General features: G+C 40.5%; 1 protein-coding gene across 1 annotated transcript in view; it reads right to left on the bottom strand.

Annotated features, from left to right (window-relative positions):
• KMT2A (lysine methyltransferase 2A) overlaps positions 1-12,939 on the bottom strand; it is a 173,984-nt gene that overhangs the window by 116,827 nt on the left and 44,218 nt on the right. Inside the window, 3 exon segments of the mRNA XM_075190790.1 lie at positions 1-65; positions 355-589; positions 10,971-11,148. Coding sequence (XP_075046891.1) covers positions 1-65; positions 355-589; positions 10,971-11,148 — 478 coding nt within the window.

Below are 12,939 nucleotides of genomic sequence, written 5' to 3' on the forward strand. Positions count from 1 at the left end.
CCTTTGCTTGCTTCAGTAACAAAGCTTTTGAGGGCATCCACTGCAAATTCTGACACTTTCTCATCCTGCAGAGAAAAGAAATAAGATCAAAGAGAAAAAATTGCTCTCAGCGAACTAGTCCGGACTTAAAAGGGATTTTTGAGATAAAAGTAAATACCATATTTATGTCTATATTTTCTTGAACAGTTTGACTATACTTCTGGGAGTTCTCTGTCCACACTCTACTGTGCTGATCAGAGTATGTAGACTGGTCAAAGCTTAGCATAACTCATGTTGGCTTTACATATCTTTCAAAAGCCTAATGATACTTTTTCATTCTATGATCATAATCGAGTCCACAAAAAACATGCTTACTTGCAGCACTGTTTCTTGATGTTTCGTCCCCCAAATTTTGGCTTGTCCAGGCAGTTGGTGCAGATGCCACAATCCTCGGGTACCTGACAGCCAGGACATTGACCACAGCGGCGTGAGCGCCTGCCCTTCTTTACAGGTGGCTCCTGTGGAGTTTTGTTGCGGGTGATTTGTTTGATAGGTTTAAGGGGTGGAGCTGGTGGATCAGCATCCTCTGAGCCAGCTATAGAGGACTTGTCTGCATAAGGAAAGATGGCAGAATGTAAACCAACACTGACCAATATGGAGAACTATCCACACAGAAGGCACATTATTTTATCATTACCCAAATATGAAAAACAGAATATTTGTACTTGCTGTTACTCAACTAATTCACAGTACCATGAAGCATAGACCCTGTCACTAGAAGGATTGACACTTTGGGACTAAACTGGTTATCTTGATCATTTAGTTACTTGTGGGGTTATTAATGACAAAATTTGAAGAAAAAGAAAGAAACCATAGCAATAACCAATGTACCAGAAAAACTTTAACACAGATGAACTGCCTGCAAAAACAGCCCGAAAGTCAGTGTCCATCGATTAACTACATGAACAATTAATAGCAAGTGCAAAAACTTTGCTCAAAATATTCTATTGGGGGACACATAGCTAAGCAGACCCAAGAAAAATAAAATATAGAGACATACGCTTGTCAAACAGGGCAGAATTGCAGCGTACTGGACATCGCTGCCTTCATGACCTTAAGTTTCAAGATGGTGTCTGCCAAAAGATGATTATTTTTCATTTTCAAGTAATCTACTGTGATAGAAGGGTTTAGCTGTCCTTTTATCCTTTACCTTTATTGTGTCTGCATAAGTCACTGAATGGATCTTGTACAATTTCATGACATTAAACATGATTTACAAGTGTAAACTATGCCAATCTTGCTATAGAAAAGGTCAGAAAATGTGGTTTAACACTATAGGGCCGATGCAGAGTGGGATGTACAATACTTTACTTAATGCATCATCCGTGAAATCGCACTGCGCATCCCCAGAAAGTGGGCGCACCTATATGAGACCATGCTGACTTTTTTTTGACACTTATGCCTGCCTGTGTCTGAGAGGCAAAACATGGGGAAGGGGCGTTCTAATTTTTGCCATGCACAGTAAAGGCGCGCTTACACAAATATGGCTCATGCCGACCTGTCATAACACACATATACACCTGTTAGGAGATATATTTTTTGGTCCTACAGGGCAGGACCAAATAATCACTGATGTGTTACTGTAAACCAGATGCATCTTAAGATGCTTATAGCTCTGTATATGGGCGAAAATGCACTTGTTTTCAAAGTTTGTTTTTTAATTCTGTTTTGCTTCCAACTCTGTATCAGCCCCCATGTGTCAGGTATCCCCTTGCACTAACCATTCCCTGAATAATAGTGTTAGAGGAGCCATATGCTGCTTTGTCAGAAGATCAGAGTCCTCCTCAGCTTGTCCAGTCCAGGACTACCACAATACCACCTGCTGATACTCAGTGACTACCTGAGGGGAAATATACTGATACAGGAACCAAAGAATCTTATGATTGCACAAAGAGATGAAGCCGTATCTGTCACTCAGATCTAATTGCTTGCACCTTAAGTAAGCAAATTCTCTATAACTGGGTCATACACTGCTGAGAATATGAGGATATTAGGTTTTGTCCAGATGAGAACCTGGTCCACTTTTGGTGCCTCCCTTATTATTGATATAAAACATGGCTATGGCACACTCAGAGTGCACCAGGGCTTTTCAATAATCCCATAGTCCTGCCCCCATCACATATATTAAAGTATCCAGAACTCCTTACAAATATGTGCTTGACGTGAGAACTACTGCAGATGTTAGCGTGTTCTCCAGCTGCCTGTAGAAGGAGACCTGCTCCAAAACATGTTGTAGAGGACAGATTGAAAGGGCCAACCCAATTTATGTTCATCAGTTTCATCCTATGTTTACAAGAGCATTTAGTTTTTCTATTCTAATAATATTATAACAGTGCTTAATCTATTGAGAATTTTCTCTTCTAATGCTCTGCCTACTTCACTTAAAATACTGCTGATGAGACAAAAATGTATTATCAGGTGCTTTGGAGAAAGGAAGTGTTCAAGAAGAACTGCAAAATCCAGGATCGGATAAGGCGTTTAGTAAATCGTGGCATGTAATTAGCTATACTAAATGTCCAAAAAAAGAGAGAAATCCCTCCGTTTCATAAACACCATGATGAAATAAAAGAGCTTACCTGGGATCCCAACCAGAAGACAGAGTAAAAACAGGATTCTACCAATACCACCTACTGTAGAACAGAAAGCTATGGGGCCTTGAAGACTGTCTCACAGATATTTAAATGATGCAAATTGCATCTGATCCCAAGGGAAGCACAAATGGAATTGCATGCTTTAATCAACAGTCAAAAGTAGCATTAACTTGTTAACCTATGCAATCGCAAAAAAGGACAGAAGGATGAACCCGACGATAGGACATGCAGAAAGTGGCCAAACACTTGCCCACATGGACCTTTAATGTTACAAATAGGTGACCACAAACCATCTAACAGTTCCACAAAAACCTGACAAGCATTTTCACTGCTATATCAAATCCCTTTCAAGAGGAGATCATTAACTACAATCTCATCAAACATAGACCAACAAAAGACTTCCTATTCTACTTAAAAATGACCAGCCAAGACTATTTGTCTTCCACATTTATTGTTTCAATACCTTAACAAGGCTGCCACCATGTTCTATGGGTGGAGGGTTCATATGTCGAATCCTAAGCGGTGTCTGCTTTTTCCATTCTATGAGGGGACCTCAGATGCCTCGTCTTCAGAGCCAAACCAAGACAGGCATTATAACCATCTGTCAATACTTTAATTTGATCAGCTGGGACCCACCAAAGGATTCTAACAGTTATACAAGAGTGAACAGAGTCACCTGTTACCCCACACAGGCAGGTTCCTCATATGTACAAGGTGATGCAGGGGAGGGAGAAAGGAATATAAGGGGATACAAAGTTTGGCAAGCAGCTGCAAATAGCAGTGGTAGAGTCTATACATATTAGTGGCCAAATATATTGTCACTCTTGTACCTTTTTCAAATAACTCACAATATGCTTTAAACATAACTTGAAATTATCAACAGTATTATTTCTGCTATCTCTATTAAATTCAGAATAAAAAACAAAGATGCTATAATTTTAACAGTGTATACCCTTTTTAAATCAGAAAATGTAAGATATGGCATTGACAAAATTATTGACATCCTAAACTTAATATTTGGTAGCACAGTCTATGGTCCAAATAATTGTAATCATAGTAGAGAACATTGATGAGCTTCCCACACCACACTACTGGCGGTTTGGTCTACTCTTCTTGGGCAAACTTCTCCTGTTCTACCATATTTTAAGGGTGCCTTCTCCCAACAGTTGTTTTTAGATCTCTCCAGTGGTGTTGTATGGGATTTAGATCTGGACGCATTACTGGACACTTCAGAACAGTCCAGAATCTTATCTTGAAGCATTTCTGAGTGCTTTTTGAAGTGTGTTTGGGGATATTATCCTGCTGGAAGACTCCATGGCCTTTGATGGAGGCACAGGGCCATTAAGTCATTAAGGAGAGCAAAGCAAAAAAAGAAAAAGAAAAAAGAAGAGAAGTAACTTTGTGCTACATGACAAAAGAGCCAGTATTTTCTTTATGTGCACAATAATAAACTAACTTGCACCCCTTGCATTGTAACATGGTTTGTCCAAGATCAAATTTACTCCTTTTTAGGCTTATTCTCCTTAATGACTCAGACCCACTGGGTTTAGCATTGCACTCCAAAATGGCCTGGTAATGGTCACATTTCACAGTGCCATGTACACGTTCAAAGCCACCACTGTATCTTATACCCTGTCTGCATCAGTCTCCAGATTCTTAAATAATTATTTATTTCAACTACTTTGTGGTATTCTGATTTTGCCCTATTTCTCTATTATTTTTTTTAGTGTTATTGCTAACCTTTGCAGTGGAGGGTTATTTTGGGGGTTGAGTCAAGCCATTGACCATGTGTCTGTTACCTCCCACCCTCCTCTCTAGGGTGTCCATCTGCCTCTCTGCCATCTCCTCCTGGATGCCCTCTAGATTTCTTAAACTCAATCTTGCACACCAAACTCACTGTCTTTTCTCCCTCTCAAACCTCCTCTCCTTCCAACCTCTCTATCACTGTCGACAAATCATCTATCTCCCCTGTTCCCCAACTTCGCTGCCTCGGTGTCATCCTCGACTCCTCACTCTCCTTTGCCCCTCACATTCCCTCTCTTGCCAAATCTTGTCACTTCCAGCTACACAACATTGCACGCGTTCGGCCCTTCCTCTCCCAAGTTGCCATCAAATCGCTTATCCAATCTCTGATTATCTCCCGCTTGGACAACTGCAACCTTCTCTTTACTGGTCTCCCCCACTCTCATCTCGCTCCCCTTCGATCCGTACGAGACGCAGCCGCTAGGCTCATCTTCCTTTCTCGCCGCTCCTCTTCTGTCTCCCCCCTCTACCAAGCCCTTCACTGGCTCCCCTTCCCCTACAGAATCCTGTTCCAGCTCCTCACACTCACATACAAGGCCCTCGCCAACCGCACTACTCCCTGTATCTCCAACCTCATCTCTATTCACGCTCCACCGCGCCCTCTGCGATCGGCCATTGACCGTTGCCTTTCTTCCCCTCTGTTCACCTTTTCTCACGTGTGTATCCAAGATTTCTCCCGCACTGATACCCCCCACCCCCCTCCACTGGAACAAGCTCCCTCGCTCCATCAAAACATCCCCCAATCTGTCCAGTTTCAAACGGGCTTTAAAAACCCACCTTTTCTTAAAAGCCTTCCAGTTTCCCGATTCACCACCCACCTTGTCGTCTACCTCTCCCCCTTCTTCCCTCTTCCTTGATTCAGGCTCCATTCACCCCTTCTCTCCCTCTTACCTTTGTGTCTCTCTGTCTGTCTACCCCTCCCCTTAGATTGTACTATCCTTTTATCAAGGCCATCTCTCCTATTGTTTCCACCACTTCTAACTCTGCTCTCCAGCTCCTCAGCCCTCCTCCTCCTCTAGGACCCTCTGCCCTTTGACCCCTCTCGCTTTTCTCTGCATCCCTCTGTGGCTCTTAACCTGCCATCCGCGCCATCCCTCTAGAGCTCAAGCTACCAGCGTATGCGGATTATCCATCTCCCTCACCCTCCCTGCCTCTCTCTCTAGCTGTGCTTCAAGCTTCCTGAGTCACTGTGCTTATTGTTAATTGTACCGTGCTTTCTCACCTTGTACTGTGTTATTGTTTGTCCCTGTACGGCGCTACGGACACCTTGTGGTGCCCTATAAATAAAAATGAATAATAATACCTATACATAAGCAGTATGTACTGGCTACCAGCCAATGTGGCTGCACATCTAGTGTGTGTTATATATGTATTAAGATTTATATAACATAATATGGATTTATACCAGACTTAAAGAAGAGCGCACTCTATCTGAGATCACTGCTACAGAAGTACGAAAACCATCAATCACCAGCGAGTTCTCTTATCTTGTACCTCAACCACCTGCTTCATACACAAACTGGACACTCCCTACTGACCTGTTAGTTCAGTTATCCGTAATTCAGCAGTGATCTTCTCCATACTGCTTGCAAACCTTGTCTCATTTCCTTTTTGCCGTATGGTCACGGTTATTCACCTGTACTACCATGTACCTCTACGTAGCTGCACTACACAGACTGCTTTTCATATCTGTCCACACTACCAATTTTCTTCTCCTCCTTCCTGTCCTATCCTACCTTGCTCCCCCTTCTTCCCCATCCTACCTGCCCAATAATCCTATCTACTTCAACCTACCCTATCACCACTTCTTCAACCCACCCTTATGACATTTCGACTATTTAGCCTCCACCTCCTTTTCTACCCGCCTGAATCTTTAAGCTTAATGTACCATTAGCTATTGCTTCTCATTATCCCCTCCCTGTAGAATGTAGGGGAGGGTCCTCTAGCATATGTCTCATGTTTGTCCACTCTTACGTCCTTGTTCGTTTAGGTCATGTCTGTATGTTGTGCAATTTGGGCTATTAACAGCATGCATGTATTTATTAATCTGCTCTGTACCCATGAACATGTTATTATGTTTACTGTTTTAGTATGTCCTATCTGTACAATTATGTCAGATGTTATGGATTATGGGGTACCATACAAATAAACGATGATGACATGCAGCACAGCAACCCCAAATCACCACCAAGACTCCTCCATATTGCACTAAAGGGAAGGTGTTCTTTTCTTTGAAAAAGTTACCAAAAAGCTTTAATTTAGTCTCATCTGTCCATAGGAAATTCTCCCAAATGGAATTTGACTTGTTCAGGTGTGTTGATCGAGTTGGCAATGGATAGCGAGAGCTGAAACTGTCATACCTTGTATCTGAAGGTCAACTTGAATCTGTTTAGTTGTTAATCAAGATGGTTTCTTCACCATTCCAGCAATCACACGCTGCAATCTTCGAGTAAGTTTTCTCATGCAGCCATGTCCACGGGGGTTTGACTACAGTGCCTTTGGCCTTAAACTTCTTAATAACATTACATCAGGTGGAAACAGGAAAATCAAGATCTCTGGAAATTGATTTGTAAACTTCAAATTGCCATGTTTGGCTACAACCTTCTATTGAACCTCATAAGACAATTCTCTGGCTTTCTTTTCTCCAAGCTCACTGCAGAACACACAGTGACACAAAAGAGGAAAATGAGTTCTTTTCTCTATTCAAGCCCGCTTAATTAGTAATTTTTATATTTCAGGCACCTGCTACTCAGCACAGATGATTTACATTCTAAAGTGGAGTAACCCCTGCTTGAAATCTAACTACTTCCAAGCCGGTAATTTTGTTCCAGGCCATTGAATAATTTCTCTGTTCAGTGTTCTCACCAGGAAATTTTGACAGCCGGGTGGCAGCAAGAAGTAGCTGGGTGGTGGCCTTCACTATAATTAAATGTTGAAATCCTGATCTTACATTGATTTAACTTAGAGATTAACATTTTATATATTAATTCTTCTCTTCTTCTTAGAGGCCTTGCAGCATTTTCATAAACAAAGACTGTTGGAACTGGCCGCTCTAGTGAAATCAAGATCAGATTACTTAAGCTGGGTACACACTACAGGGTTTTTGTCCAATAATCGGCTCAACCAGCCGACATACGACCGCTCGTTTGAAAGTCGGGTCAGTGTGTGCAGTGACACGATGGTCGAAAGTCTGCCCAAATGGACAATTGTCGCCTCATTTGGTTGGTCGTACTGGTCAATATTTTTGTTCCAATCTCCTTTCTGTTGTGTAGTGTGTATAAGTTTCCGACCGATCCGAAATTACAATCATTGCTCACGACAACGTGGCTGTAAAAAGTCGCTAACGGGACGGCCACTCTTCCCTTTATCGTCTAAAACAAGGCTAGTGTGCATGCAGTACATGGACCGAGCGATTGGACCATCGATCGGATGTAAAATCGATTGGCATAAAAAGTTGGTGGCAAATTCTGGAGTGTTTACCCAGCTTTAGTGTGTGCTGTTTCATCAGATTCCATAAACAGGTTTTAATTCATTTTAGAGTGGGAAAATCCTCTTTCACATTCAGCTGTGCTTACAGGTATGGTCACTCCAATTGCTAGTTTTGTTAAATTTGGAAAATACTTTTTGAGCTCAGTTGTTGAAAATGCATGCAATATTTGTTTTAAATCTAAATTTTGTAGGACTCTAGCTCAAACAATTTTGATGCAACTGTCCATTCTAGTTTACTATTTTCATAGTTTACTATTGCAGGACTTCCATTTTTAGAATAATGCTCAAAAAGAATCTCACAAGCCTCATTGTGTCTGTCAGTATTGAAGACTCTTGAAAAAGAGGATATGACTGGAATATCTGGAAATCTTATTTCTAGGTAGTTAATAACAGTGTATGTATTTGCCATAGATATTCATCTCAAAAACAGTAGCATTAGCATCAGAACAATTTATTTGAAGGTCTGACCATTCGCCAGCAAGATGTAGATGGTGATTTTTAAAATGACTAGCAGGTATGTGTTTCAATTCCATAATGCATAGTTTTGTAGCTTCTAAGATAATTTAACAGAACCTGGCATCTTGCCTTTGCCAAACTTTAGACAATTTAGACAAATGAGGCAGAACATTTGAAAGCATCATAAGTGAAGCTTTGAAATTGTATGTTCTCAAATATTTGGTTAAACTTTCAGCTGTGATGTCATTTCGGCCTGTCCTTCCAGTGCAGCACTGACACTCACCAAGCATTCTCTCAAACACTTAAACACTGTCTGCACAGTCAATAGAGAGCCACCTAGTGTCTTTAGCCATTTTAAATTTAATCTGAGGACTGTTCAGTATATTCTGGATTTCAGTTAAACCAGCCAGTCTAACTGGGAACTTTTGAAAAAAGAACAGTTTTTTTTAAGATATTATTAAATTTTACCAAATAAGGCACTTCAGCAGCTGCTTGGCCACTAGCAAGAGCGAGGCTATGGTTTATACAATGACAGTTGACCATTACTCCACCTGTCTCATCTTTTAATAGTTTTGCTTTTTCTTTGTGCTTCCCAATAATGACAGCTAATCCATCGGAACCTAAACCCACCAAGTTAGATTTTTTTCAACTCTAAATTGTCAATTTCTTCAATTACTTTGTTGGTTATAGTGTCAGCTTTGCTACCAAATATCCTACATGTTGATATAAAACGAATAGTAATCTCTTATGTAAGTTGACAAACATATTTAATGTATATAATAAGCTTCAAAACTGAGATGCCTGTCATTTCATTACACGGAACACTGAAGTAATCTGCAGAATGCAAATGTTTAAGTAATCTTATTTGTGAAGCCAAGATGTCAAGGAATTATTGCATTATTCTTTCCCATTTGCATTCTTTCCAATATCAAGATAATTTAAGTATGTACAACCCATAGTCTTGCAGTGCTCAAGATCATTTGTATATAATGTAGTATGTGGTAGTTCTTTTTTTTTGCCAACTAATACATAGTTCTTAAAACTCCCACAAAAGCATCTCTCTGCAAGTGACTCATAACTAAAATTGATCGTTCAATTTCCCCTAATGCAGTTTATTCAAAAGCACATTTTGAAGTATATTTGAACATGAATCAGTGTGTAATTAATTGACTTTGCTCATGGTCAATTAAACTTTTTTTTTCCGAAGTCTTTTGCACAGAGTAGTCACCTAAGTCACTTTCCTTTTTGTGGCCGGTCTATTTTAGACACGTGGAACACATAATCTCATTATCTTTTCAAACAACCACTGAAATATTTTAAACCAGTCATTATTTACTTCCGATATGCAATGTTTAGAGAAACATTTTTTCATGGAAAATAGATTGTGATTCATAAGATGGACCAGCCTTCATCATCATCTATTTATATGGCACCACTAATTCCGCAGCGCTGTACAGAAAACTCACTCACATCAGTCCCTGCCCCATTGGAGCTTGCAATCTAAATTCCCCAACATACACACACAGAGACTAAGATCAATTTAATAGAAGCCAGTTAACCTACTAGTATGTTTTTGGAGTGTGGGAGGAAACCGAAGCACCTGGGGGAAATCCACGCAAACACAGGGAGAACATACAAACTCCACACAGATAAGGCCATGGTCGGGAATCAAACTGACCCCAGTGCTTTAAGGCAGAAGTGTTAACCACTAAGCCACCGTGCACCCTTGTCTGCAATGTCCTTGTTGGAAATCTCTGTTGTTGTGTTCGTACTTTCATTTTTCTTAAAGAAACATAAGATTTTTGTTTTCTGATTTAAATTTCTTACTCATTATGGGCAACAACTGGTTGAACATAGATGAGTTTTAACAGTGCCCAGACACTGCACAAATGCTGGCTATACACAGAAGCCCAACCCCCCCAAGTAACAAACACTGTCTTCACAGGTAACCATCAAGTCCCCCGAGGTTTGACACCCACTTGTGACGGGGCCAAAAGGCAGCAATCCCTTCAAAAATTCCTTGCCACCCGGCACTCACTGTGATGCGGCCAAAAGACAGTGACCCCTGCCGCCCGACATTTACTGTGACGTGGCCCAATGATGTCTGCGGGACTTTCAACCGCGCCACAGTGAGTGCCGGGCGGCAGGGGATTTTTGCAGAGCAGAGTGCCCGACAAATAAACCGTGAGGAGAACAGTGGTGTGGAATCACACTTAATTTTTTGTGTTTTATTCCGCTGCAAACCAATGAAATATAGATATAGCCTAGGGACCATTTTAGGGATGGTACTGGAAAAATTATAGCCAAAGGTTGAAGAGGATGAGACTAATGGGAATTGTGCAATGATATGTACCACTTCCTGATAGAATCAGGGCCTATGTCTGCATTGTTTTTATGCCTGAGCGTTTATGTTCACCTGTGATGCTACCTTAAAGGCAGTGTCACATCTGGGGTTTTGGCTTTTTGACTTTGTAGTGTCCATCCTAGTAGTGGGGCCAATACCCTTGGTGTCAGGGTTCCCCAATGTACGACACATGAGATAATATTTGTATATATCCTAAACCCATTTAATTCCTAAACATCTGGGCTCACCATCATTTCCCATGGAAGACAGGACCTTCTCTCTTTCTTCCCACGGTAAGGCACTCAATGTAGGCATGTCATCTGGAAACACTGCTCTCTTGCGTCCCAATGCCACAGCAGCTCTTCGGCAGACATGTTTGATGCGGGGTCCACGCACGGAGGCCTCAGATGAATCACTCTCCTGGCCCTAAGAAAAGCACAAGAGTAAATAGTGACACATAGGAAAACAGGACAAGCCAACTTCTATAACAGTAGTGTTATCTTTGAAAGGATAAACATTGTATAACAAAGTCACGTGGGATTTATTAACCACTACTCAATAGCCATGTCTTGGTTGTTTTCACATCTTTAAAAGCTCAGGCTTTGGAAAACTTGGCAGTTTTGAAAGCACCAAAGTAGCTGATGCTCTTTAACTGGCAGTCAAAGATTAAACAGTCAAAACAATCATTGAAATTTAATTAAGTGGGTACAATATATATCAAAATTAGGAGACAAAGCAAAAACTTAAATGCCACTTTTGTAATGAAAAAAAGTCACAATTAATTTTAAATATGGGCATTGGTGGGTGGAGATATGCAAAAAGTGAATGTGATTTTCTTTATTGTTTTCACAAGAATAGCTATTCAACTACTGCACAGCATACCAACATATGGTATTGCTCAGCAAGTTATATACTACAGCCCAAATTACTAGAATACACCCAGCAGAAATCATCCCCTTACACCAGCAGTGCCCAAAAGATTTAGCCACAATAACTCACCACATATACCAGCAGCCCCAAACAAAACAATAAACCACTATGCTCAGTATAAACTACTAAACGCATATAGCAGAGACTACCCCCTTATCAAATTAGTCAATATCCCTAAGGATGAAAAGGGTTTAGTGTATGCATTTCTGGTTTTGGTAAAAATAGTGCCACTTCAGCCAAAGGCTCATCAGTGTAAGCTATTTTTACATGCATAATTATGTGAAGACATTTGCACACACACAGGATCGCTTTAAACATAAGTATGCATTGGTACAATAATGAGCACTTTTGCAGATATGCCTCTGTGCCCCTTCTATTTTAAATGAGAGATTAAAATAGTAAATTTGAATATGTTCTCCCTGCACTTATCTGCCAGACAGCAAAAAAAAAAAATCAATTTTAAACCTTCAGTTAAGAACATACTAAGATGAGAGGTGCAAATATCTGTAAGCCAACCACTTGTGAGTACTTGGATTTTTGTGTATTTTATAGCGCTCTGTCTTGATTCACCTTTTGCAACACAAAAATAGAAAAATCTAAATTGAATTCTATTATCGGTGCAGTGCACAGTTCTAAGGCAGGATATCACGTTAATTGAAAATCTTCTCTGAGACAAGCAAGGAAGTGTATTCTTTGGAGCACACCATGGGAATCTTCCTGTCTAAGGAAGACTCTTAGAGGAAACTGCCCAATGATGAACCATGCAACAATTTGAGAATCCCATATTACTGTAAATTGTATTTAAATCCCAATGATGGACAACTCATTGCTCCCTGAGCCTACAGCTACATTCTAATGATAAAACATTAATATGTAATATTGCTCTCCTTTTTACAGAAGTGGAGAGGTATGTCCTCATGTCTAACCAGGAAAGAAATGAACTGTGCATGAGTGGAAAGTCCTTTTCCATTTGGCGAAATCAAATCTAGACCTGATTGGCTGGCTCAGTCAATTCTGCTTCCTATTCCAGATCATATCACCCACTAGGATTGGTCCAGCATTTTGAGTGCTTATTTGAATTTATGGCAGTGGTAGCAAATGCTCTTGGCTCTATATAAAGAACACATGTTGACATTCCATTTGTATTAATCTGTCAGTATGTATAATCACTACCTTTTAGTTGTGTGTAACAGCTCTTAAAGAGTTACTACTGAGCAACTAACACTATTCTTTATCAAGATCCTGCTCTATTCCTGCAAGATGCCTACATCTGCTGACATACTATGA

The sequence above is a fragment of the Mixophyes fleayi genome, chromosome 11 (genome assembly GCF_038048845.1).
Source record: "Mixophyes fleayi isolate aMixFle1 chromosome 11, aMixFle1.hap1, whole genome shotgun sequence".
Taxonomy (NCBI): Eukaryota; Metazoa; Chordata; class Amphibia; order Anura; family Limnodynastidae; genus Mixophyes; species Mixophyes fleayi.